Source organism: Desmodus rotundus, chromosome 2, assembly GCF_022682495.2.
Source record: "Desmodus rotundus isolate HL8 chromosome 2, HLdesRot8A.1, whole genome shotgun sequence".
Lineage (NCBI taxonomy): Eukaryota > Metazoa > Chordata > Mammalia > Chiroptera > Phyllostomidae > Desmodus > Desmodus rotundus.
The window spans coordinates 159,215,690-159,240,948 of NC_071388.1; the positions used below are offsets into that span (position 1 = coordinate 159,215,690).

Here is a 25,259-nt window from a genome sequence, read left to right on the forward strand (position 1 = left end):
GACGTGATACTCCCATTTAATGTTAAAGCTGTATGTAATCCCAAAAAGTGATTCTGCATTAAATACTTCTTTTACCTCCTTATGTTTTAACTGTATAAATGGTAAAAATCCAAATGTAGGTAAATATTGGTTATCAACTGTTGTTTTGGCTCTCTGCAAAATTAAGGTAACTAGTATGTACTTTTTTTAATCGTAGATTTATAAGTGGTAATATGCTCCTACTATGTATTTCTTGTAAAATTTGATGTGACTAACATAAGTTTAAGATTAGATATAGTTATTCCACTTATTTTCTCCTCTACTCCAAATTATCATTGCAATTCATTGGCCTTGTGATAGCAGTCATTAGGCATTTATTTTTATATTCCTTTTATTGAGATCTGTCTGTCACCATTTTTCCTGTTTATGTTTCAGTCGACCTCTTCAGGATGGAGATATTATCAACATTGATGTCACGGTGAGTAAATCATATAAAAAATAGTCTTTGATCAACTTCAGAATTGCTGGTAGCAACAGGAAGAAGAGCGGGTTGAAAATGTGAACTGCACCGATGGAAGTGCTGTTTACTTCTGGATCCAGACGCAAGCAGCTGGTTTCCTTTTTTGTCTTTAACTCTGTGTTTATTCCAAGTAAACCCAGGCCTGACTTGAATTTAGGCCTGGAATCAGATGCACTGAGATCAATGTTGGCCTAAGTGAAATGTCAACCCAATCCTGCTATGTGTCATGTTTTTGAGAAGGTGTAATTGTTATTGATCCACTGTGTAGTTAATGCAGAGCACCACAGCACTGGGCAGCTGCTGAAGCTAGATATGTATGAGATGAGCTAACGCGAAGAAAGCCAGCATTTTTCCTTCACTCTGCCAAGATTGATCTTCCTCTTCCTGCTGATTTTGAGTGGGGCCTGTCATTATCTTACTCTGTCATTAGGGGCTACGTTGGCCTGTGTGTCAGTCTATTTGGACAGCAACTCTTTCGCTAGCAGTGTTCCTTAGATTTATTAAAATCCCTGAAGGTAGCGTCGTGTTCCATTTCTGGTATAGAGAGCCTTGAACTCAAAGCATACAGGCAGAGTGGTGTCCTCTCTAAACTAAGTTTTCACCAAATGCTTAACAGCCTTTCTTTTAAATAACAACCCAAAATAATTTAACATAGGAACTTCAAATTGTACAAGCTCTAAACCTTTTCTAGTATTCTTACCTCTTGGCTGTTCTCAGACTCAGCTTCTTTGTGCTTTGGCAGTTCATTTTGCTAAAAAGTTTTATAATGATATATCTTTGGATTATGTAAGTTATAAATAAATTCTATATATGTAATGATTAATAAATAAATTTTAAATATAGTGTATACATCTGATAGTTGAGATAGCATTCAAGTAGTACAGTTTCCATTAATGAGGAAATTTTTTGCTTGAATTTTTATTGAATTTATTGGGGTTACATTGGTTAATAAAATTTCATAGGTTTCAAGTGTATAATTCTGTAATACATCATCTGTATATTGTATTGTGTGTTCACCATCCAAAGTTCAGTCTCCTTCTATCACCATTTATCCCCCCTTTACCCTCTACCTCCCCCGACCCCCCTTTCCTTCTTATAATCACTATACTGTCATCTGTGTCTATGAGGTTTGTTTTTGGGGAGGTTATTTTTTTGTTAATCCCTTCACCTATTTCACCCAGCCCCTACACCTCCCCTCCCCTCTAACAGCTATCAGACTGTTCTCTGTATCTGTGAGTCTGTTTCTATTTGTTTTTGTTCATTTTGTTCATTAGATTCTACATATGAGTGAAATCACATGGTACTTGTCTTTCTCTGACTGGTTTATTTCACTTAGCATAATGCTCTCTAGGTTCATCCATGCTGTTGAAAAAGGTAAGATTTCCTTCTTTTTTACAGCTAAGTAGTATTCTGTTGTGTAAATTTATCACAGCTTTTTTATCCCCTCATCTACGTAAGGACACTTGGGCTGTTTCCAAATCTTGGCTATTGTAAATAACACTGCAATGAACATAGGGGTGCAGAGGAAATATTTGTAATAATAGTTATTCTAAATCCAGAGCATGACACCTAGGTAGGAGTGGGAAGGAGGTGGAAATTTGCATCCAGCAGTTGACTTCAGTCAGATTTTTAGTTCAAATTCAACCTTTTTTCTTCATATCAGTTTGTGTAAACATATACCCAAAGATTCCTTTATTGATATAGGAAAGCCTATCTTTCCTATATCATTTTGTCCTACTTAGAATACTTGAACATTTGCTCCACATATATTCTGTTGGTTTCTTTCCAACTCAGAATCATGTAGAAGGAGGTATTTTATGAAATGTGCCTGAAATGAAGTATTTTTCATGGAACTTTTTGGGATTGTGCCTGATTGTACCTGATTTTTTGGGATTGTACCTGATTTGAGATTTTACATTTATTATCTCACCTAATCAACCCCTAATAAAATATCACCGCTTAGAATGAAATTAAGCATACTCTTCCCTACCATTGTGTTCAAAGAGAATATTCCATGCCTTTCCAAGTTTCCTGAAGACTTTCAATACACACTTCCATTTTTAACATTCACATAATTTCATAATGGCAAAAAATATTTTATTAAGTGAAAGACTCCATTATTATATCCTATATTTTATTAGAGTCTATATTTTATTAGAAAATACTCACTGCATTTTATGATTGTTTATGTCTAGAATATACCACAGAAAAGACTTCTTTTTCCCTTAAACATTGAATGTTAAAAAAATAGACTATGCAATGCCCATACTAGTTGCTCAATAAATGTTTGTTAAATAAATGAAGTAGAAAACAAGAATAGTTTGTTGGTACAAACAGCAATTGTAGATAACTGTCCCAGACTCTCAGAAGCATTGTTGTTGCCACATATATTGACTCTTTCAAGTAGTCATTTTGAAAGCTAGCAAAAGTAATATGAAAAGGCAAATAAAGATTTTTAAATACATTTTTACTTAAATAGCAGTTATACAAACATTCAGTTACAAAAGCTTTAAATAATTACTCTTTTATTAGTAAATATTATATACTTGTGTGTAAAATTAAAGCTTGTACTTTTTTGGATTGCAAATGGGAATAAATGTATAAAATGCTGTTGTATTGCAAGGTAATTAAGGTACTTTGGTACAGTATAGAAAACACTGGATTACAAATCAATAATCTATCATATTAATCTGGATCTACTTCCACAGTCTGCCATTAGCCTTAGACAAATACTTGCCTACCTCCGTTTCCTGACTTTAAATTTGTTTACTTTATTGATTTTCAAGAGAGAGAGGAAGAGAGAGAGAGACAGACATCGGTTTTTTATTTCACTTATTTATGCATTCATTTGTTCATTCTTGAATGTACCCTGACGAGGGATTGAACCCACGACCCTTGGCATATCGGGACAATGCTCCTACCAACAGAGCTACCTGGCCAGGGCAGTTTCCTGACTTTTAAAATGAAAACATAGTAAAAACTTTTCCTGCTTCCCTCAAAGTGTGTGGAAGAGTATTTTTTTTAATGCAGAATTATATGCAGTTTTAAGACATTAATTCAGTATTAAAACAGAAAGCTCAGATAAATTTTTGTAACATTTTCTGCATTTTATTTCATGAGAAAGAAATGTGAAAAATAATTACATAGGACAAATTTATGCAAAATAGAAAATTCCATGCTGCATCAATGGATCCATATTCAACTAGTCTTCTTAGCCTTTTATCTTTATTATAGTGGTTGGTAATTATTGATTTTTATACTGAATCTGGTATCTTTCAAGATCCAACAGGGACTTCTGAATCATTGAAGAGTGATAAAATTATGTTTTTAATAATTTTATTCTTAACACTGTTTTCTTATATTCTTAGTCTTTAAATATTGATGCATAGTGTTTTCTGTTAACATTCTGCTCTCTGGAACATTCAATTAAGATTTCACTTCCAGGCAAGATTTTTTATTCCTATTTTGAGCCACTTCAATTCTTCGATTTAAATTCTCCTACTGTCTGTTATAATATTGACGTGTCTATCTTATTTTTCTTGTCATTATATATGACGTACCAGTATAGAAGTGCTAAATAAAAGATTGACTATCTTCATGACACTGAAGAAAGTTTTCACTGTGTTAAATATTTCTGGTTTCTCTAAACCTATTATATCAATCATGAGTCAGTGTCTTTGGTAACTAATTTTTGCACATATAGTTTTGTCTTCTCAAAAATAAGATGAGAAATCAAAATGTTACTATAGCATTGCTGATCATAAGGCTGAAATGAAATAGCCATACTAGTCATTTGTTTATTTTAAAATTTTATAATATTGCATGGCTTCATCTTTTAAATTTCTGCAAGGTCTCAGTGTATCTATTTCTTTTTTTGTACGTAAACTTAAGAGTAATTCTGGAAGGGTGAAACACATGAATGCACCAAATACATACATGAATCCAATGTATACTTTGGAAGAGTATATTTCTAAACAAAGACATATTTTTAAATTTCTGCCTGTGTTTAGGTCTATTACAATGGCTACCATGGAGACACCTCTGAAACCTTTTTGGTGGGCAATGTGGATGAATGTGGTAAAAAGTTAGTGGCTGTTGCCAGGAGGTGTAGAGATGAAGCAATTGCAGCTTGCAGAGCAGGGGCTCCCTTCTCTGTAATTGGAAACACAATCAGGTAAGCCTTACACTGACAAGTAAAGGGAGGGTTGGCAAATGGTACAAAGGTTATTGGTAGCTTGGTATAAAGTTGATGACATGTTTTATGATTCAGAACCATCATTTCAGTCTGATATCAGTATGTGAACTGCCAGGCTGCAATGTTGTTCCTGGATTTTTTAAAAAAAGATTTTAAAAAAGTGACATATCCAGGTTAGCAAAGAAATTCATAGAAGTAGCAAGCAATGTTTATAGGATTGCTTTTGTTTTAGCCTGACATGTTGGTCTGTAGTGTTCCTTTACTCAAAATCACACCAAACATGGAATAAAGTACCTAAGAAGGGACTAAGCATCTTAACACTGGGATAATGAGACAGGACAAAAGCTAAATTTTATAAAGGAATGAGGTGAAATGCATTCCTATGATCCGGAGGAAAAAAGCGTTAGCTCAAGCAAGCATTACCATTCAAATTAGTGGATTAGCAAACAGCCTAAAAGGGTGATCTTCTGTCCTTTTTGGTCTGGTTCATTTTTCCTGTAAGCCATTGTTTATTTTCCCATAGCATTTTGTGCTTGCTTTTTTAGTGTATGTGTATTTTCTGAATTCAAGACTTTTCTTTGTAATCTGTTACCTACCTACTTTTAGATCTTTTTTCCCCATAACTATTTTGAAGTAGACATGCAGAATACATGTTTTCATTTCAAAGTAATGCATTTTGTTAAGATGATCACATCAGTACCTTTTAAAGTACTGTTCTCATTAATATGAACCATTGAGTACTTCCCATTTCTCTGAAGGATGGACAGCTTAGTCACCTTGAAAAGATGATGCCTTTTTTTCTTCATAAACCTTCAAATGCTTTAAGAAAAAAAGGCAGAAAAATATCAGTTAAATGTATTTATGGCTTTAAAAATATTGTAACAGTGTCTGAATCAAACTTTAGTAAAATCACTTTGGGTTATATCTGAGAAGCTTTTATTGAAGACTTTGAACAAAATTGTGTTTTTGACAGTTTGAAATTATAGGCTAACTAGCCTGGGAAAAAAGGATAGTGTCTCTCTGTTCTTTCATAGGAAATGTTGAATCAGACCCCTACTGGGAAAAGAAATTTAATGCATATCTCACTATCTTACTGTCCATGAATATAATAGAAATGAATTCAAAATGCAGTTTTATTTTTGCAAATGGGATGAGTCGATAGATGTACCTCATATTTTTGAACACCTAGGGTTCAACAAATTTACTGGTGGTGCTCTTGCATTTTAACAAAATTTATTCTTCAGTAGAAGGGGGCAGAGAACACTAGATTCTTATTCAAGCATTCTATCGAGCGCTGCATTCATGGCTGTGTCTAAAGGGCATGTCAGCCTTTGATTCTCTCTGAGAGGTAATTATCCTTTTCCTGTCACGGAACAACAAATGATAGCTAACTACAGAGGCACATTTGCAGTAGTCACATTCATCAACTACAGAAAAAAAATTCAATTTAATTGTGCAACACAGCTGCACATGGGCTTTTGAGCATTTCTGTTGTTCTCCCTGTCTCGCTATTCCTCCCTCCAGATCTATTTTTTAAACTTTTTTTTTTCTGGTTATTTTTTCCCCTTTTTGTCTCTTCTTCCATTTTTACTCTCTGTACTTTCTTGTTAAAGTAATTTTCCTTTGTGGCTCTCATTCTTTTTTCCCCATTGAAGGCTATGAATGTAGAAAATTATCACAATTACTCATATAATTGAGCCTCTTTGTAGCAAGTGCAACTCCAGTAGCCTTTCTCCATCATGAAAATGGTTTCATTATAGGGTTTTTCATATTCTCTGACACCATCTACACAGAGGAACAGGCGTGCAGATGAGATGTACTAGGAACAGGCTAGATCAGTAAGGTCACAGTGGGAATAATTAGCTCTGCTATGGAAAGAGCATCTAGGCCTTTTACTGCTACATAAATGTACTGTCCGTGGCTTTTAGTCACAAAAAAACTTACTAACAAATGGAGCTCCCGCCTACTACTTTGAAAAAAAGATTTGTATCAACACTACAATTTTCCATCATTAAGACTAATAACACAGAGCCTAGTATACATCAAGGGGAATAAAAAGAAAAATCTCACATTCAAGTGGCGGCTGGGTGCTGACCTTTGTTCCCTTTTTTTGTGTACGACTTAACTGTTTACAAAAAAGAGCCACACGCCACACCAACATGCAGGTGAATTCCAGCTAGTACTAGCAAAGCATAGCATTCAGTCGGAAAATCTGATAAATCTCCATGCAGGATAATGCATTTCATTACATATTCACTACATTAATTCTAGATACATAAAAAAAAAAGAAGAGTAGAATTGAAAGTGACATTGAATTTTAGCTATTTAGATGCAAAGGCCAGTTTTTCAGACTATGAATTTGCATGTACCAGCTCCTTAGAAACCCAGATCAGTCCCAACAACAGCACTTACAAAACTATGTAAAAAATAACAGACAATGAACTTTTTACTTTTGCCCTAATACTCTTCATTATTCATTATTTAGAGGGTTTATGTCTGTCACCGGACAGGAAACTGGCCCAGGTTCTAACAAATGTTTGCTCTAATGGATTGAGCCTCTGATTCTGGACATCTATTATCTCACCTCTTCTTATGCAGGCAAACTCTCAAGGGAGTAAATAAAGAAGCAGTCTCCACCTTTATGCCAAAAGTTCTTGGAATCATTACAGACCAAAGGTTTACAAACATCTTTTAACTCAGTCTCATTTATTTTAAGATATTCACCATGTTTTGCATAGCTTCCCTCTACTGACACATCATGAAAAAGAACAAACATCTTTTATTAGTATTATGTTACCAAAAACCTAGTGGTCTTGATAGGAAATTTTTTAATTCTCTGAAACCTAAAGGGTAGGACAATATCTCTGAAAAAGTATTTGACACAGTAGTTTAATGAAAAGCATTCTTCACTGTGTGTCCTTTTGTTTCACAAGGGCTAGTGATCTTCAGGTTACAGTGTGTTATTATCTTCACTGTAGCTTCATTTGCTTCAAAATATTTCTAAATCTGTATGTCTGTAATCTGTATTTTTGTAATTGTCTCTAGATGCTATGATCTGCACATATGAGAATATTGTGAATGTGTGGATTCACGCATCACAAATATGTGACAGTTCAATCAAAAATAATCTAAACTTATACTTGTAAATGTCAAGATGAAAGTATCAATAAATGGTTTTTAATGTTTAATTCATAAGTATATGTTTTGATATTAATTTAGGAGAATATAAAGCAGATTTTTAAAAATAATCTCTATTAGATTATGCACATTTAAACAATAAGTGGCTCAGGCAAAATAAGTCATTTTAATGTCATCTGTGATGGATTTTTCTTGACAGCTACTGTAAATTACAATTATACTGCTTCTCTTTGCACATGAAAGTAAGCATTGCAATAAATTATCTTTTATTTCAACCCATCATGTCTGCTTTTCAGAAACAGAGAACCTCAAATAAAAGTTCAGGACTATTGTAAGAAAAATACAGTAATTTGTGATCCAGTTTAAGACAAAAAAAAATGTACCACTCTTTTGGAAAACAGTTGTTGGCTTTCAAAAATATTACTAATTATACTTAAACATTCCTTGTCATGAGAGAATCCCTGGATTTTTGTATTACTTCATTAAAAGACTACTGCTTAAAATAAAAATCTGGGAACATTAAGGTAAAATTCTTAACTTACAAAATCAGATGCCTTTGAGATCCTTTCATTAGAACTGTGACCATTTAGAGAGTAGCGCTGTTTATAGGGTTCATGTAAAAATGGTAATAAAATTATTTCCATGTGCATTTTTATTTTGTCAGAAGAGTATGTACTTAAATATAGTACTCCTCTGCCCTCTTGGGGAATGTATTCTTAGTCATAAAAATGTAGTTGAAATATATTAAGAATTTTAATTTATCCAGACAATACTTCAATTGAGGAAAACTGCCTCATGAAAGGGAATTAAACTGAAGAAAATGGTCACGAGATGCAATTTCTTAAGAGAGATTTCTCTTTCAACTATAGACTATAACTGAAACATGAACTGTAATAACAGAGTATAATTTAAAAGTAAGTTTATAAACTACTTTTATACATCTTCTTCCTTTTTTCCCCTCCTTCCTCTCCCCAAATATTCCATATGAAGGGCTTCAAATCATAAATGTGCTCAGGCTCATGCAGAAATGTCCTACTGTCTTAGAGGATTTTTAGTTACAAAAACATCAGAACAGAAGAGCTGATACCAGGAGAGTTCTCTTCAGTAGATTTCAGTAAAGAGAAGGCAGACTTCACTGGTGAAATGTCCAGGGCAAGAAGACCTTTATGCTCAGAAATGGTCTGGGCCCTGTGATGGCTGGTGTTGAGGAGCACCTGTGGCACTTCTTGGGCACCCTGCCCACCCAGCTTTCCATGTATTCCAATATAATAGAAGGGATGTGCTTTTAAATAGAAATTTGGAGCATTGATGAGATTTTTATCCCATTTAGTCCCTGTAGATATGTGTTGAAAAGCTAACTACCAATCCAAAAGGAAAACACTCTGAAAGACAGACGGAAGTGTATACTTAGCTCCTGGGAATCAGGCACTGAGATAGGTGCTTCACCAAGGAAGTGAGGGAAATTTGTGCTGTTCTTTCCACGTGGCTGTGAAATCCTCTGACCTTTGCATCCATGACATACACATTTTATGATACTCCTATAGGCAGAAGTTGCAGCAGGATCCAGGCAGTAAATTGTTGTAGGAGAATGCACTCAGATATCTTTAGCCACCTAGTCATCACACAGCTTCCTTTATGAAGAGGAGTGAGAGGTATGATGGGGGGAAGGACCCCAAGTGGTTTTTCAGGGTGGGCTTTCTTCCTCTCCTCTCATTGGGAATTAAAATGAAGACTGCCAATGTAACGCACATTTAAGATGTAGCTGTGATGGCTGCCAATCAGTTAGAGCCTTTAAAAAAAACCTAGTTTTTCTTTTAAGAAAAGAAAATAGAACAGTTCATATTGAATGTCTTAGAATTACTGAGGTTTACTGAAACCAAAATAACATAATTTACAGGTTTAGGTAGAGCCCATTTTTGTAAAAAAAAAAAATCTAGATTGTTATATCTTATTAAATAATATCTATTCCACCCTCCATCCACTCTCGACCCTCAGTTTCTATTCAGAAATGGTGTGGTGCAAATAGAAAAGCCTTGGGAAACTTGTTTAAGCTCCTGCCCAAAGTGCAAAGACACACAGAAATAACCATAAAGTACAACTTGGATAAAGACATTGGCTTATCACTCCTGTCCTCAGCACATGGGTAGCTTACTGACGTCAGTGCTATCAGTTACGTGGAAATGAAATCTGAATGAGAGTCTGCCCAGTGGCTGTTTGTAGTGATATCCTGGAATAAGTGAAGGTATTTTGCATGTCTGGAGATGAAGGTTAAAAATGTTGAGAGAAAAGTATTGATAAGCATGCTCATAAATATGCTGGCTAAGTGCCTTTGAGTTCCTGTTAAACTAAATGGAGGGTCTTTTGGAAACTCTGGGATCTCAGAACTTTGATTTTGTTAAAAATTCTATTGTTATGAATAGAGTTCAGGCCCTTTGTTCCCATGAAAATATAAATTGTTAATGGTATATATGGTCTTATCTTTCTGGCACTCCCAGAAATAGGCATACCTAATTTCAAAAACAACTTTTTAACCTTGTAGGGTTGGAGTATATGTGCTATATTTTATGTATACAGAATAAATGAACCCCAAAGGATTTGCATGCAGAAATAACTAATGAAGCATTAAGAATTAGGGATCATAATACTAGCTTTTCTTAAGTATCACAGTGATTAAAAAGCATTCTTTATGAATCCTGTCAATGGCATAGGTCTTGAGGGGAAATCATAAATGATCACAAAGTTTTGGAGTGTTTCAAGAATATGGACAAAGCAGATTTGACCTTTAGTGTGAGTGTGACTGTTAGCAAAATGTATAATGTTTTGAAATAGACCAGAATAAGGGAACTATAGAAGTAGGAAGTCACATTTCTAGATTGTAATTTTTTTTCTCTGGTCCCCAAATCAGTAGTAATTTGCACAGTCTTTTCATGAAGCCCCATACACGCCAGGCAGGTTTTTACAACCTGCATTAGATGCACACATATCTTGGTTATATGGATCTGTATGTGTGTGTATCTGCATATGTGTGTGTATGCACACTCACTTGTCTACAAGTGATCTGAATTGGATGCTGTACTAAGGTAAACAAAGCAAACGACTGTGTTAGATACATACCTTTTTCTTCAGTTATCCAAAGGGAATTTTATAAGCAATGGCAAAAAAATTTTACTTTATTCCAGAATAGTAAAAACATATTGTTATTATCTGACTCTAAATATAACTGATTTTTTCTTTTTCATAGAATATTTTAAAATGACTTTGTTTTATCTATGTATGTACTTAAAACTTACCTAATTTAATTAAATATTTTTGTTTGGTCACTTTTAAAGCCACATAACTCATCAGAATGGTTTGCAAGTCTGTCCACATTTTGTGGGACATGGGATAGGATCTTACTTTCATGGACATCCAGAAATTTGGCACCACGGTAAGAAAGTTAACTTTGGAGCTACTTATTGAATGGAATCAGGATAAGGCAGTTTTGCTCCTAAAGCTCTAACTGAATCCACATTATCATCCTTTTGTGTGTGTGGATGCAAAATTAGAATTCAAAGGGCATTTAATCATAACCAGCACATTACTATGTTACTGGACTAGAGCCCAGTAGTTTCAGCCCCCAAATAAGGTTTATTTTGCTTTTTGTCTTCTCTTGGAGAGTGATGGCTGGAAGGCACAAGGAATGCTCGTCTAGGAAAAGTTACTGAAAACACAACGCCACTGCATCAGTGCCCCAGCAGCATGCACATATGACTGTTTTCTGTTTCCTTTTTCTACGCCCTTCTCTGACTGCTGACTGTTGTGGTTAAACTTCATTACATCCTACACAGCGTTGACAGCTGATGTATTTAGCAGCATGTACTCTTTAGTGATTTCTGGATTATACCCACCCTGTGTTCATTCCCCAGAATCTCCTGTTTTTCACTGCCTGGGTGTGCATCCCACAGTGGGAAGGTGGGGGCAGGCCACAAAGCAGTGGTAGGGGCGTTGGCATTAGGGTAGGAGGGAGTCCTTTGAAGTACCCACAGGAAGAGACACACCTGCACCCAGACCGGAGGACCCTGTGCAGGTGTGCACCCCCTTGGGTGCTTGGGGTGGGAACAGTCCCTGGAAGAACTGCTGCCTGGAACCCATCTGCTGAAGATCCCTAGAGATGCAACAGGTCAGAACTCCCCTTGAGCCAAAGAGCCCCACTGGAGGTAGCTCAGAAGAGGTCCAGGAAGAAGTGCAGACAGGGCCTCACAGGCATGTGCCCCACCCAGAACCAACTCTTGGAGTTGTTTGAAGTCACCCCTGACCTTGCCTCCTACTTCAGCCTGCACCCCAGGTGGCTGCCTTCCCTTTGCATCTGTTGCCCGGGATGTCTTTCTCTTTGTGGTGGGGGTGGCCCACAAGGCCCAGGAGACCTCATAACAAGTGGTCAGGGCAGGGGGGATCCTGACAACTGTCTAAAACACCCAGGCTGTCCCTGCTGGGCCTTGACCCCAAGTGAAGAAAATGGAAAGGCTGAGACCCAGGAGCCTGGTGTTTAATCCCTGGCTGGTAGCCAGTATCCAGGATTCTAGAAACCTCCACCTTCTATACCAAAAGAAAAAAAAATTAAATTACCAAGTTTGTTCAGCAGCCCAACCCCTCTAATTCTGTTTCTCTTTATCCTTCTCTCCATTTCCCTCTCGCAATCCCCCTACCCCATGTTTTATTTTTTACAGCAAATGACAGTGATCTACTCATGGAGGAGGGAATGGCCTTCACCATAGGTCAGTGCGGCAGCTCCCCTTCAGAGAGCCATGGCTCCCCAGCGGAAGCAGAAGTGCTGGTCTGGACCAGGCAGTCCCGTGAAGGACTAATAAAGCCAATCAGCATAATGAAATAATTCAGATGCATAGTAAATCTGATTAAATAATATCCTCAAGCCCCATCTTCCTAAATCAGATACTTACCAACACATTTAGGAGACGGCAGCCCTCCAATCTCTAATTCTGTTACCAACATAATGTGGTGTTTGGGTTTTGGTGTGTGTGTGTGTGTGTGTTCGTTAACACCCAGTAACTGGAGATGGTTATGTCCCTTGCTCTCTGTCAGCAAGTGGCATGTGTTTTCTGGCGGCCTATTCCTGGCTGATCATGTGATTGGTGTCACCACCAAATTCCAATCACCTAAGACCCGGAAGGCATCATGTTTCTGACTGTGGGACTTAATGGAGAAGCAATTAGAATGAAATATGAAAATGGTTATTTGCTGATTAATGAACATTTTGAGCATGTTTTAAAAATTCAAATATTTTTTAAAACTCACTGGTATTTATAAGAGGAATTGGTGTTTGGGTGGTTATTATCCACAGGGTCCTAATTAAGGCTTGATTAAAATGCCCTTTTTTCCTCTAAAAAATTATGAACTAGGCAACTTCATACATTTTGAATGCCGTAACATTTCCTCTTCCTACTGTTTAGTTTGTAGTATGCTATGTAAGCAACATCAATTACCAGCCCTTGCAACATGACAACATGAACCCGTGGGGGAAGTACTTGGGGGGCGGGGGGGAACCTTCTTATTCTTTTTTGACAATCAGCAGAAACAATGTTTGACAAGAATCTGATTAAATCACTGCAGTAAATATTTTCCCTCTCATAGAGCCAATCATAACCGAGGGATCCCCTGAATTTAAAGTCCTGGAGGATTCGTGGACTGTGGTCTCCCTGGATAATCAAAGGTGTTTGCTTTCTGCCCAATTGCTTTTAAATTGTGTGGGAAGGGAAGGTTCTTCCCGGCGCTGGGTAGCCGCGCTCCCGGCACCACCGCTGCCAGCGCGTGTCCTGACCAATGCCTTGTGTGTTTCAGGTCCGCGCAGTTCGAGCACACAGTAGTCATCACGTCGGGGGGCGCTCAGATCCTAACCAAACTGCCCGGTGAGGCCTGAGGAGCGGCCCCAACGTCGCAGAGGCTGGGCCCCTTTTCTTCTAAATTGCTGAAATCCAGCTGGAGAACTTTTAGAAGAAACGGGTGGATGGCAGGTTGTGCAGCAGCCAACCTAGTACCTAGAAGAGTCTTGGAAAACCCAGTGGGGATTGGAGGCATTTGGGAACTCAGATCCGAAGCCCTGCGTGGCGGCGCGGCTACGGAGAGACTGATCCTGGCGCGGGGCTCGGCTCCCCAGCTCGGGAAACGTTTCTGGAAGGGTATGGAGACACCCTCGTTTGGAAGACGTGGGGTTGCTAGAGGTGCATGTTTTTCTCTTTCCCTTGCCTTGACAATGCCCAAATAAAAACCTTTCCCCTCCTAAACCCATTGTGTCTGAGCTCCTTGCAATACTACTACGAGGGTAGAAGAGTAGTTGGTTAATTTTTGAGTTTCTGAACTTGTCACAAGCGTATGCATGAAGAAAAACCCGACCCTAGCTGTTAGCTAGATTTTTTTTTTTTAGTCTCTTTTTTTCTCCCTTGTGGATCCTACTCCAGCTGGCCCCGAGGGTGCTCGAAGAGGTCAGCTGCTCCCCAGCCCTTCCAGTTCTTCCCCCTTCATAGCAGCTTTGCAATGAAAAGATCAGCTGGAATGGAAGGGTTGGTTACAAACTTTTTTTTTTTTTGCCTGTGGGTTGAGGACTCTGGCCCTTCTGCAGGGCTTAATCAGTCTAAAAGCATGACTTTCTGGTCCCCTGTGGCTTCTCCGAGGCCCCCATTCTGCCCTGCGGTGCCATCCCAGAGGTTACTTCACACACACGCACACATGCTGGACCATTTGTTGCACTAGGAATTGAAGCATGAGCCCCAGGCTGGTGTAGCCCCTAAACTGACCTCTCCCCATACTGGTCCCCCTTGGACAGTAGACAGCGCTCTAGCACTATGGTGCTAGAGGGTCCCAGCAAGAACAGATACAGGAATTTTTTAGGGCAAGGACCTAGTTAGCAGGGTTGGAGCTGGTTTCACTCCGGTTCCACCTGCCTACAGCTTCACCTGCTTCAGGAGCAGGAAATCCAATCCTCTCCCAAGACCTTTTCCTGTCTGAGTACCTTCCCTCTCCCCAGAACCTGTTCACACCTGAACTCAGGGGTGGAGAAGGGTTAGGCCACTTAGAAAGTCGTCCCCCTCTGGTCATCACGGTTTTAGGAACAAATCCACTTAGGGTGTCCTCGTGGTCCGGGGTTTTGCTAACTCTTGTTTCTACTAAAGTGGGTTTTGCAAAGTTGCCATCCCCTTAAATATAGCTTGGCCTTAAATATCGCACCAAGGAAATGTTGGGCTCCTAGAGTTCATGACAGATGGCTTCTGTAATTGGGTCCCAAGAGCCAGCTCCTCTCTGTGACACTCAGTGGTGGGAAAGGAGATAGGAAACTGAGTTCAATGAGCATGCTGGGAGAAGTGTTCATTTCAAGCTTTCCCCTGAACTCAGTATTCTTCTGGGCGTCCACCAACCCCTCTGGTTTTCTTTTGCTGTGCCCAGGGATGGAAATGATTCTGATTCTAGTGGATCTGAGAACTGGAATAGACAAAGAAGGGGGTGAATGTTTTCAAGGTTTACAGAAAAACTTGGGGTCCTGAGAGTTGGCCAAGCCAAGGCCTACAGGCTGAGGCAGCTGCCCCTGAACAATTCCGAGTTTCTAGAGAGGAGCAAGACCCAGACGTCCTTGAGAGAGAGGTTTGCCTAAAAACGACTCAGTTGCAGTAGGATTGCAACAATTAGCCTGTATCATATCTGTGGATCAGGTTCCCTAAGAATAGTTGTATTAGGACCACAGGATTTCACCAGCTACTGGGACGACACACCGCTTGTGCAGCAGCAATTACTCTAAGGTGGAGGTATTTATGGTACAGGTTCATAATCCCACTTATTAAGTAACTAACCTAAAGTTTAAGCATTGTACGTGTGTGTGTGTGTGTGTGTGTATACCAGCACCGAGACTCTGCCGCTCTGTAGGAAACAAACTTCATTTAGACCGAACTCCCTTTAACATGCTTTGAAGTTGAAGTTAGAAAGCAGATTTTAAAATACCTGGTCCGCTCTCCACCCCTCACCCTCGCCGGCTTAACTGGCTCCAAATTTCACCCAGGGCAGCGGGGATCCCAGCCCATGCGTAGCTACAGCTAACACCACCAGGCACCAGTCCTTCAGTGTCTGCAAGAGGTTCTGCTCGCAATCCGTGACTTTCGGGATAAATGGAAGAGTTTTATTTCCTCTTATAGTTGGGACAGGCAAAAATCTAAGCAAACCGGAGTGTCAGAACAGGTGTCACCTTAGCGGCATGGGGAGGAAGGGCTCATAGAGTAAAGAGCGCACGTTGAGAAGCTAGTCCAGGCCGGCGTCTCTGCGCCGGAGGGCCCCAGCGTAGCCGCGCCTCCCTAGACCTGCTTCTCTGGGTCTAAGAAATGATTCCCGCGTGTAGACATTACCTCGCCCACAATAATTAATTGCTAAAAAGAGCAAGGCTCTGAATCCGTCTCCCTTGAGGGGGACGCGTGCTGGTCTTTTGTTCCTCGGAGCCAGCCCCGTTCACTGCGCTGTGAATGTCTTGGGTTTCCCCAGGTGTGGACGGACAGAGAGCCCTGGAGACAGTGGCGACCTGTGGCAGCCTCTCTCCATTTCCCCCACGCTGCAGTTATTTGAAATAAACTGGCCCTGGGTGGCCCAGCTGTTGGGTTTCCTCACGCATTGCCCTGAGTACCTGGAGTCTCCAGCCCCGCTTCCCTCTGTCCCAACCCCAACCCCGCGCCAGCCACCGCGATCACTTACTTGGTCAAGGGCCCGCAAGGCGAATGCGAGACCAGAGAGGTCCGGGCGGCATCCGTGCTGCTGTGCGGGACACACCACCGCGCTCCACAACCCAAAACAGGCGCTAGGAAGGAGCAATTAAACCCACAAGAGCAACACAGAAATCAAGAAGAGTCCAGCAGCTCCTGGAGTTGTCTGGTAGCGGAGTCATTAGCTGGTTGTTGCTACAAAGTATCACCGTGTGGTTGGGTGATTAAGAAAAAAAATCTTTTTAAACGTTGGCAAGCCCATTATTGGTTTGGAGGATTGGTTGTGGGTTTGTTTGTTTGGGGGTGTTTTTTGTTTTGTTTTGTTTTGTTTTTTGTTTTTGCTTTTGTTTTTCTTTTTGCTCCAACCACACTGCCTGAAATATGTCTACCCCCAACATGCTGCCGTAAACCAAAGAAGAGGAATTCCGCGGGCAGCAGCTGCTGCTACTGAAGTTAAAAAAGAGAGAAGACCCTTCCACTAATATCTGTAACGACAGCACCAATGTTCTGTTTTGAATGTTCAATTTTATTGGTGTTCTTCTGCCAAAATGTGCTTGATTACAGAGGTTTGTCCTGTGATCTTTGCGCACTCCAGACAGGGGAAGGTGCATCGGCGAAGGTTCAGCTCAGGCCAGATCAAATCCCGGGCTGTTTAACATTGAAAGGCTGCGTGTTGCTATTAGTGTTAAATATATGGCTAATTATGCGTATGAAAATTAAACATCAGTGTTATGCTAATGGGGCGCCTTCAGCTGCAGATCCAAGCACTTGAGACTACCATTTAATCAAATGAATCAGTAACTAATACATCTGCACGTGTGAACTTTCACAAGATCATTTCCCCGTTCCCGCCACACCGCTAAATTATGAAAGAATTCTCAACACTTTCTAATTTCCTAACAAAATAATGACAGCGGGGGTGGGGGGTGGCTTTACGCACTTTTCTGTACCTAGCGCTCCAGAAGATTGAAGGCATCTTGGCAGCTTTTGCCCCCACCAGCCCTGCCCCCAGACCCGCTTTGACCATTGAGGATGAGGAGGATCCTGGGCGACGATGAGAGATATATCCACACACAGATATGTGAGCCTACCATTGGCCTGGTTTTGCCACAGGTTTCGGTGTCCCACGGGACTCCCAAACCCACGGCACTCTCGCCAGACCCCAGGAGGCCGAAAATGACCACCAGGCGTCCCCGGCTCAAGCAACACGGAGCCCGCCAGCCCCTCCGCTCCACTAGGCGCCGCGGCGCCCTAGGGGCGAGTGAGCCGTGGGCGCGCGGCGCAGAGGGAGTGGAGAGAGGAGGAGGTGGTGGAGGAAGGTTGGGAGGGGAAGAGGGGGGAGTGTCAGGGAGTAGGGGGCGGTGCGGCTGCCTTTCCTGGGAGGAGAAGCGCGGGTTCCTGGCTCACCGCGCGCACTGCTTTTTTCAGACCGGTGCAGCCTCGAGCTGGAGAGGCCAGCTGGGCCTGGAGCAATGCGAGCCGGCCCCAGGGGGCGGCGGCGGCGGCGGCGGCGGCGCGGCGGCCGAGTGAGTGAGTTCACCCGCAGGGCCCCAGACCTCACCCCAGGGATGTGGCAGAAAGGACCCAGGCTAGGGCGGGGCCTCGGGGAGAGCTGTGCGCTAAGCTCTAGAAGCTGGGGAGGAAGCACTCTGTTGGCCGCCTCCAGCGCCCCCCAGTGCGGGACTTCTTGCTCCGGAGGCCGCGGCCAAGCTCCAGAGCTACCCTAGCTCAGCGCCGGACCAAGTGGCGGAGGCGACTAGGAGAAAAGGTGCCGGGATCCCCGGTGTTGGGGGCGGGAGGAGGATGGGGACCATAGGGGGAAGAGGGCGGCCGCTGAGTCGCAGGTTGTTTTCTGGGAAGTAAGGCACACCGTGAGGCGCGAGGCTGAAGAGCCGCGGGCCGTGGTAGACCTGGCGCGGGCGCCACAGCCCATTGTGCTCCCCACCCGGCACGCTCTGTTGCAGAGGAGCGAGCCCCGGCCGGGAAGTGTGGACCCGTCTCTCCCGAGTCCCGGCCGCCTAGCCCGCTCCAGTCCAGCAGAGCCGGAGCGCCTTGGACCAATCCCCGGTGATTATGCAAGGCAACGGACCAATCAGCTCCGTCAGCTCATGAATATTTATGACCTCGGCTGAGTCAAAGCTTTGAAGCGAGTTTGGGGAGCTCAGCAGCATCATGCTTAGACTTTTCAAAGAGACAAACTCCATTTTCTTATGAATGGAAAGTGAAAACCCCTGTTCCGCTTAAATTGGGTTCCTTCCTGTCCTGAGAAACACAGAAACCCCCAAAAGGAAAGCAGAGGAGAGAAAGAGACCCACACCCAGACCCCGCGAGAAGAGATGACCATGACCACCATGCCAGAAAGTCTCAACAGCCCCGTGTCGGGCAAGGCGGTGTTTATGGAGTTTGGGCCGCCCAACCAGCAAATGTCTCCTTCTCCCCTGTCCCACGGCCACTACTCCATGCACTGTTTACACTCGGCGGGCCATTCGCAGCCCGACGGCGCCTACAGTTCGGCCTCGTCTTTCTCCCGACCGCTGGGCTACCCTTACGTCAACTCGGTCAGCAGCCACGCGTCCAGCCCCTACATCAGTTCCGTGCAGTCTTACCCGGGCAGCGCCAGCCTCGCCCAGAGCCGCCTGGAGGATCCAGGTACGTGCGCCTGCCCGGGAGAGGGAGACGAAGAGGTACGAAGGGAGAAAGGGAGGGGAGGTGGGAGGGGAGAGAAAGAGAGAGAGAGAGAAGGGAGAGGGTGATAGAGAGGTGGGATGGGGGTGGGGAGGGCGCCGGAGCAGTGGAGGTCTCCGGCATCAATCTATGAATCCTTGTCATAGCAAAGAAAAATTTTTTAAATCCATCCAACTAACAATCCAAAGGATAAATAAATCCGAGAGCGTCCCCTGGCACTAGCTGGACCACTGGGTGGCTGCGTGCGCCGAACACACAATGCCCCGCTGGAAAACAGAAACCCACATGTGCACGTATCAGTCTCGGTAATTATTTATTGCGTAGCGCTATAAACAATGTATGCAATTAAGAGTAATTAAACCGCAACCACTGCCTGCAAAAATAGCACTTTCCCTGCAAAGGCAGGAGGTACTTGCCTGGGAACTGCCCCAATCCGCCTGCAGCCGCCCAGGTCGGGCCCTCGGATTCTGCGGGACCCTTCTCTGGCTTTTGGAGTTTCTTGAGCGTTCTCTCTCCTGGTCCTGCCTCCGCCACCCCTTGGTAGCCACACTAAAGGCTGTCCCTCGCTTTAACAACTGCCCCGCTTCTGCTGTCCCTCCAGGGGCTGACTCCGAGAAGAGCACAGTGGTGGAAGGCGGTGAAGTGCGCTTCAATGGCAAGGGGAAAAAGATCCGCAAACCCAGGACGATTTATTCCAGTCTGCAGTTGCAGGCTTTGAACCGGAGGTTCCAGCAAACTCAGTACCTCGCTCTGCCCGAGAGGGCGGAGCTCGCGGCCTCCTTGGGACTCACGCAGACGCAGGTACCTCGCTGCTGCCCCACCGCCATGCAGGATTCCCACGGCCCGCCTGCGCCCTGAGATTCATATTTGGCTCTCTGGCCTTCATGGTGGGGGGAGAGAGAAGGGGTGTGTGTGTGTGTGTGTGTGTGTGTGTGTGTCCACCACCCCTGGCTCTCCCAGCTCCTCTCTCCTTCCTCCCTTTTCTCTGCCCTGTCTCTCGCTGCGCTCGGTACTCCGCGCTGCCTGCTGCCTGGCCCTCCGTCCCTGGACAACTTGATTACGGCGCAGGGAGGATTTCCCCTGACGTTTTGTTTGGGGATTCTGAGGTCACACGTGCCTGAACAACTGGAACAATGGATGCGGGGCTTAATCCCTTCTTTGCCTTTAAAATGTGTGGCTAATCACTCGGGGCCTGATCCAGAGCCTCTGTACCCACCCCCAACCCCACTCCTCCTCTCCAGGTCGGGGGAGGAGGGATCCTTTCCTGTGCCCGCTCACACCTCCCAAGTCCCAGACCCTGGAGAAGAAACCGGACCTTTCTTCCCGGATTTCTCTAAGACTCTGGGGAGCCCTTGAGCGTTTTGATGCCGACTGGCGCGGGCTTCCAACTTCCGGACCGGGATTTGGAGCAGAGCTGGGGAGAAAAACAGACACTAAGGAATGGTTGACTTAAGTCCAAATGAAAAGTTTAACGAAACCTTTCTGGCCTCCTCGGTCAGCCCTCAACTCATTCAAGGGCAGAAAGGATGGCAAAGAGATGGCGGGTCGCATAGCAAATAAATCGCCTCCACTCCTTTCTTCTACTCGGTTCTTTTATTTATGTTCATATTGGAATTGAAGGCTTTGTGTTGTTCAGGCGCTGTATCTTCCCCCGATGATTGCCAGCCAGGGTTGGGCTGAGCCCCTGGCAGCAGAAGGCCTAGATCCTCTCTTACCCCTCACTACCACGCCCCCTGGTTCTCGGAGAGCTGCCCCTACTGGCCACCTGGCCACCGGCGGCCCGGTCCCGCATCTGAACCTCTGGTTCTCATTGGTGGTGGTCGTGGTGGTGGTGGTGGTCTGCTCCCCCAGCTGGGAGTTGCTCGTTCAGTTGGTCGGTTGGTCACACAGGGCAGCAAGAGGCACCTTCTCTAGTTGTCCCACCGCCCCCTTATCTTCCCACCACCACGAAAGGCACAATAGACCTAGCCCGAGTCACGTTGCTGTCTGCTCTTGCAGGTCAAGATCTGGTTCCAGAACAAGCGCTCCAAGTTCAAGAAGCTGATGAAGCAGGGAGGGGCAGCTCTGGAGGGTAGTGCGCTGGCCAACGGCCGGGCGATGTCTGCCGGCTCCCCGCCCGTGCCACCTGGATGGAACCCCAACTCCTCATCCGGAAAGGGCTCCAGCGGCAGCGCAGGCTCCTACATCCCCAGCTACACGTCATGGTACCCTTCGGCGCACCAAGAAGCTATGCAGCAACCCCAGCTCATGTGAAGTAGCCCACCCACTCCCGCCTGCTTCCTTTCTCTTTCCTCTGGTCCGGCCCCTCCTGCCTCCCGGTCCATCCACCCCATCCATGTGCCCTGGACCCGGAGAAAGGCCCAGAGGGAAAGAAGGAGGGACTGTGAAGGTAGGACACCCACCGCCTCCTCAGAGCCCCTCTCGGTCTGGACTGGCTACTTCCCTGGTCCCCACACTCTGGCCGGAGCCCCTGCCTGGGCCGGGAGCGACCACAGAGAAAGACGTGGAACGCAGTCACAGCGTGGGAAGACAGCCAGAGCAGCAAGGCAGCCCGCTGGGCCCAGCCTGCTGGACTGGACCCACGACCCTCACTCAGCTGTGTGGGACTATCAGGAAAAAACAAAAGCAATGAAGAAAAAGCAAAAGCTATTTTCCGTCCTGTCCGTCTCTTGTCTCCTTTCGCTCTGTATCTGTGCGCTGACAAGTCGAGGTCCTCGTCTGTCCCCTGTTCTCATTCTCCGGCATCTGAAAAGTCACCAGGTCCGAGGAGGAGCAGTCCACCTGGCCACCCAGTTCTGGACACTGGGATGTTTTGTCTTTTGAGACCTTTTCCTGGGCCTGCCCAAACATCTGTGTAGCTTGTTCTGGAACTGGGGGAAATTAGAGGGAGGGGGGTTTATTTATTGAGAAATGGACTTCTCCTGAGGCTGAATGTTGGCCAGTGCGTAGTTCTGTAGGGCAGGAGGAGCGCACTGTCCAAACATATCCATTACTTTAAATGCACTCAGAAAAAAACAGATAAGGAGGACCTGGTGATTTTTAACTTATACAGTAACTTTTGTACTTCACTGGTATAGAGAGGTTGGAGCTGAATGATTTGCATATTTTACATTTCCCACATTATTTTAAGAAGAATGAAATGAAGCCAACACAATTTCTCGTCTCGAGAAGAACGCTTAGTCTCCTTGCCTGGACAAAAAGGAAACTCTGAATTCCCTCCTTAGGGAGAAAGAGAGAGAGGACCCATGGGCATCGACGAGGAAACAGGCGGGTGTGAGCGAGTGCCCTAATGCCAGTGGGCTTTAAAGTAAGACAAAAGCAGCTTTACAACAATCCCCAGAGGCTCGACCAGAATAATTCCAGTCACCACCCCAAACGCACAGTCTCCAGTGCAGGATCTAATCGCTGTACATATTATTATTGTTGTTATTAATTATTATTGTTATTATTATTGTTCTGTAAACATGTTGCACAAGCTTAGCTTTTTTTTCCGTTCCGTTGTGTGTGGCTGTAAAACCTGATGCTTTGTGAAATGAGAATCTTGACATTTTACTTGTGAAATTTGGAAAATGTGATCAATTGAAATCAACTGTGTTTTGTGTTCTCTATGTCAAAGTTTAGTTTTATATTGAGAATGTTAACTTATTGCTTTGTATCTTGGAAAAATGAACTTTGTAAATAAGTTATAAAGTTTCTTTGAGACAGTAAAATTATGGTTTCGAGAAAGAGCTGCTATATCGTGTGCTATGAGACGAGCCGGTGTCTGGGCCAAACTTCCCCCTCTGGGGGAACCACGCAGGGGCAGCAACCCTGGCTCCAGGTATACCAGGATGAGGGACCTAGGCCTGCAGGGTGCCCTCAGGGGCAGTTCTTCTTGCCTACAGCCTAGCTCCTGACCGTCAAGGGGTTTGATCCCTACCTAAGTTAGAAGGGTCCCTGGGAAAGGGGATCAGGAACAGGTGCGGCAATGGCAGAGCCCAGGCTCAGGAACCAAAGAGGCTGTGAAGGCCGGCTGACAGGAGGAGATCAAAGCAGAACTCAAAGACAGCCGGCCTGTGAGATTTGAGATTTGAGTGATCCCGGACACACACACACACACACACACACACACACACACACACACACACACACTTTACGGGAGGCCTAGAAGCCTGGACACCGCACCACCGGACTTTGCCCCTCTCCTCCGGGGGAATCTGGCCTCTCCCATTTTGCTTGCCAGGATTTCGATGCCGAAAAGACGCGGCCAGACGCCATCAGGATACGTCTGTCAGGCTACCAGCCAATCAATCACTGCGCTCCCGGGGACAGTGTCAGGGCTCTACCCGGGGTCCTCCACATTGACTCCTACCCACAAGGGCCCATCCACAAGGAGAGGCCCATTCCCGCTTGAGGATCCCGGGCTTTTTCTCTGTGCCTGGGAGGAATGGAGGAGACAAGGGAGGGACGGGTGGGCTGCGTTTACTCGTTGGAACCAGAGGGCTGGCCGAGTGAAGCCCCTCACCCCAGCCCGAAAGTCTCCAGGCCAGGCCTTTAAGAGAGCACCTCGGGGAAACGCTCAGATCAGTTCTGTCTATATGGACCGGAGCTGGGAACAGGTGAACCAGCCTGGCTCCCTTCTCCTCCCCGCGGCCCCACGCCTCCACCCAACCGCAACCCCAGATCCCGCGGCCCAGCTGAGAAAGTTGGGGGTAGCCGCGGGCCCCGACCGGCTGCTTTGAACGATTCCTCTTCTCTTACACCCGCCTTCAGACATCCGCGCTCCACCTTTGGGGCTCCCCTCTGCAGCGCGCTGTGGGGAGCAGAGTGGGGAAGGCAATGATCTGTGCTGTGACAAGCACCCACTTTTCAATTGGCGCTGGTGAAAGATCAGACGCGCCAGGCTCTTCCGACGCCCTTTGGGAAGGGGAGGGGACGTGGCGGGGGGTGGGGGTGGGGTGGGGGTGGAAAGCAGGGAGGTAGTGGGGGGATGGAGCCCGGGACCCTGAGGCCCCTTTTCCGCCTGGGAGTGGGGCTTTTCTTCTCCCGCAGGTCCCCAAAATCTGGAGCGCAATTAGGAGAAAGGAGACCTCAGAGACCAAGGTGCCCACGCGGACCGGCCTCGAAGCTGAAATAGAGAGCGGACTGCCCTGGCTGGGCTCGGGCGCCAGGGCACAGATCTCCCTGGATTTGTCGTCCCTGCAAGATGAGACTGCTGGCGGGGAGATTTTGGTAGATTTCTCTCGCGCATTTGAATCGGGCTCCTCAGACGGCGGCCAGGGCCCAATGCCTGAAGCCACAGGCAAAATCTATTTGGTCAAGCGGATTTTAATACTTTGATATATTAGCTTATACTAATTTAATAATCTCTTGCTAACAGTTCAAATAGAGAAATTATTAGTTTTAGCTAAACGAAGGCGGTCTTTAGTTAGGCTCTATTATAATTATAAGCGGTTGTACTTTTAAAAAATGTTAATCTCAATATAGGCCTAATTAATGCTGCCTTGTTACTGACAAGGAGTTCATCAAATATCTGATTCAAAGATTTTCATAATGAGTATATTAATTAAACTATGAATAATCTAAAGGTGGTTATATTTAAACAATACCTCATTATAATGATTAAATACTGATTTTGAATACTATGTCTTAACAATTGTCACTTAGAAAACACAACCTTTCCTTATGTATGAGTCTGTAATGGCAAAATGCAATTTTGGGATTTTTCCCCTTGTTCAAAAAATGTGAACCTCATTTTAAAACACTTCTGAAATAGGTTACACACAGCTTAATGATTATCAAAATGACTCTTTTCTGCAAAAAAAGACCCCAAAGTGCGTGTACAGCTGCAAACCCAAGAGGGTCAGCATCATTTCACTGTATTCTCTTCTTGATTACAAGCCGGGCCCATCAAACACAACATAATTACAGTAATTTCAGGTTTATTTATTCTAATGCAGTTTCCCCATCTCTCTGGTAATTATGAGCAATTTTTTCGCCCAGGGAATCTTTTTGCATTAACAAAAGAGATAAC

The 25,259-nt window shown here is 44.2% G+C and overlaps 2 protein-coding genes across 10 annotated transcripts in view; both read left to right on the forward strand.

Annotated features, from left to right (window-relative positions):
• Positions 1-14,100, forward strand: part of METAP1D (methionyl aminopeptidase type 1D, mitochondrial) — a 78,548-nt gene extending 64,448 nt beyond the window's left edge. For 6 of the 8 annotated variants that reach the window (XM_024561450.3, XM_045196259.3, XM_053918780.2 and 3 more), the window contains 6 exons: positions 415-457; positions 4,510-4,673; positions 11,162-11,259; positions 12,539-12,586; positions 13,461-13,539; positions 13,668-14,100. In XM_024561450.3, coding sequence (XP_024417218.1) covers positions 415-457; positions 4,510-4,673; positions 11,162-11,259; positions 12,539-12,586; positions 13,461-13,539; positions 13,668-13,746 — 511 coding nt within the window. In that variant the 3' untranslated portion in view covers positions 13,747-14,100. The remainder of the gene's footprint in view (positions 1-414; positions 458-4,509; positions 4,674-11,161; positions 11,260-12,538; positions 12,587-13,460; positions 13,540-13,667) is intronic. The other 2 variants (XM_053918778.2, XM_053918779.2) reach the window with 2 other exon arrangements.
• Positions 14,101-18,697: 4,597 nt separating this feature from the next.
• Positions 18,698-21,581, forward strand: DLX1 (distal-less homeobox 1). 2 transcript variants are annotated; one of them, XM_024561589.1, is made up of 3 exons: positions 18,698-19,210; positions 19,848-20,047; positions 21,245-21,581. In XM_024561589.1, exons 1-3 carry the CDS (start codon positions 18,898-18,900, stop codon positions 21,497-21,499), a joined length of 768 nt encoding a protein of 255 aa, XP_024417357.1. In that variant the 5' UTR covers positions 18,698-18,897; the 3' UTR covers positions 21,500-21,581. The 2 variants fall into 2 exon arrangements, with proteins under 2 accessions (XP_024417357.1, XP_024417358.1); XM_024561590.2 differs by lacking the exon at positions 19,848-20,047 and having other exon boundaries at positions 18,898-19,210; positions 21,245-21,413.
• Positions 21,582-25,259: the final 3,678 nt, after the last annotated feature.

What these genes read in the sequence shown, in the direction of transcription:
- DLX1 (XM_024561589.1), top strand. Translation starts at nt 18,898, where the DNA reads ATGACCATGACCACCATGCCAGAAAGTCTCAACAGCCCCGTGTCGGGC. An exon ending in GAGCCGCCTGGAGGATCCAG is followed by an intron (nt 19,211 to 19,847) that starts GTACGTGCGCCT and finishes CTGTCCCTCCAG; the next exon opens with GGGCTGACTCCGAGAAGAGC. An exon ending in TGGGACTCACGCAGACGCAG is followed by an intron (nt 20,048 to 21,244) that starts GTACCTCGCTGC and finishes CTGCTCTTGCAG; the next exon opens with GTCAAGATCTGGTTCCAGAA.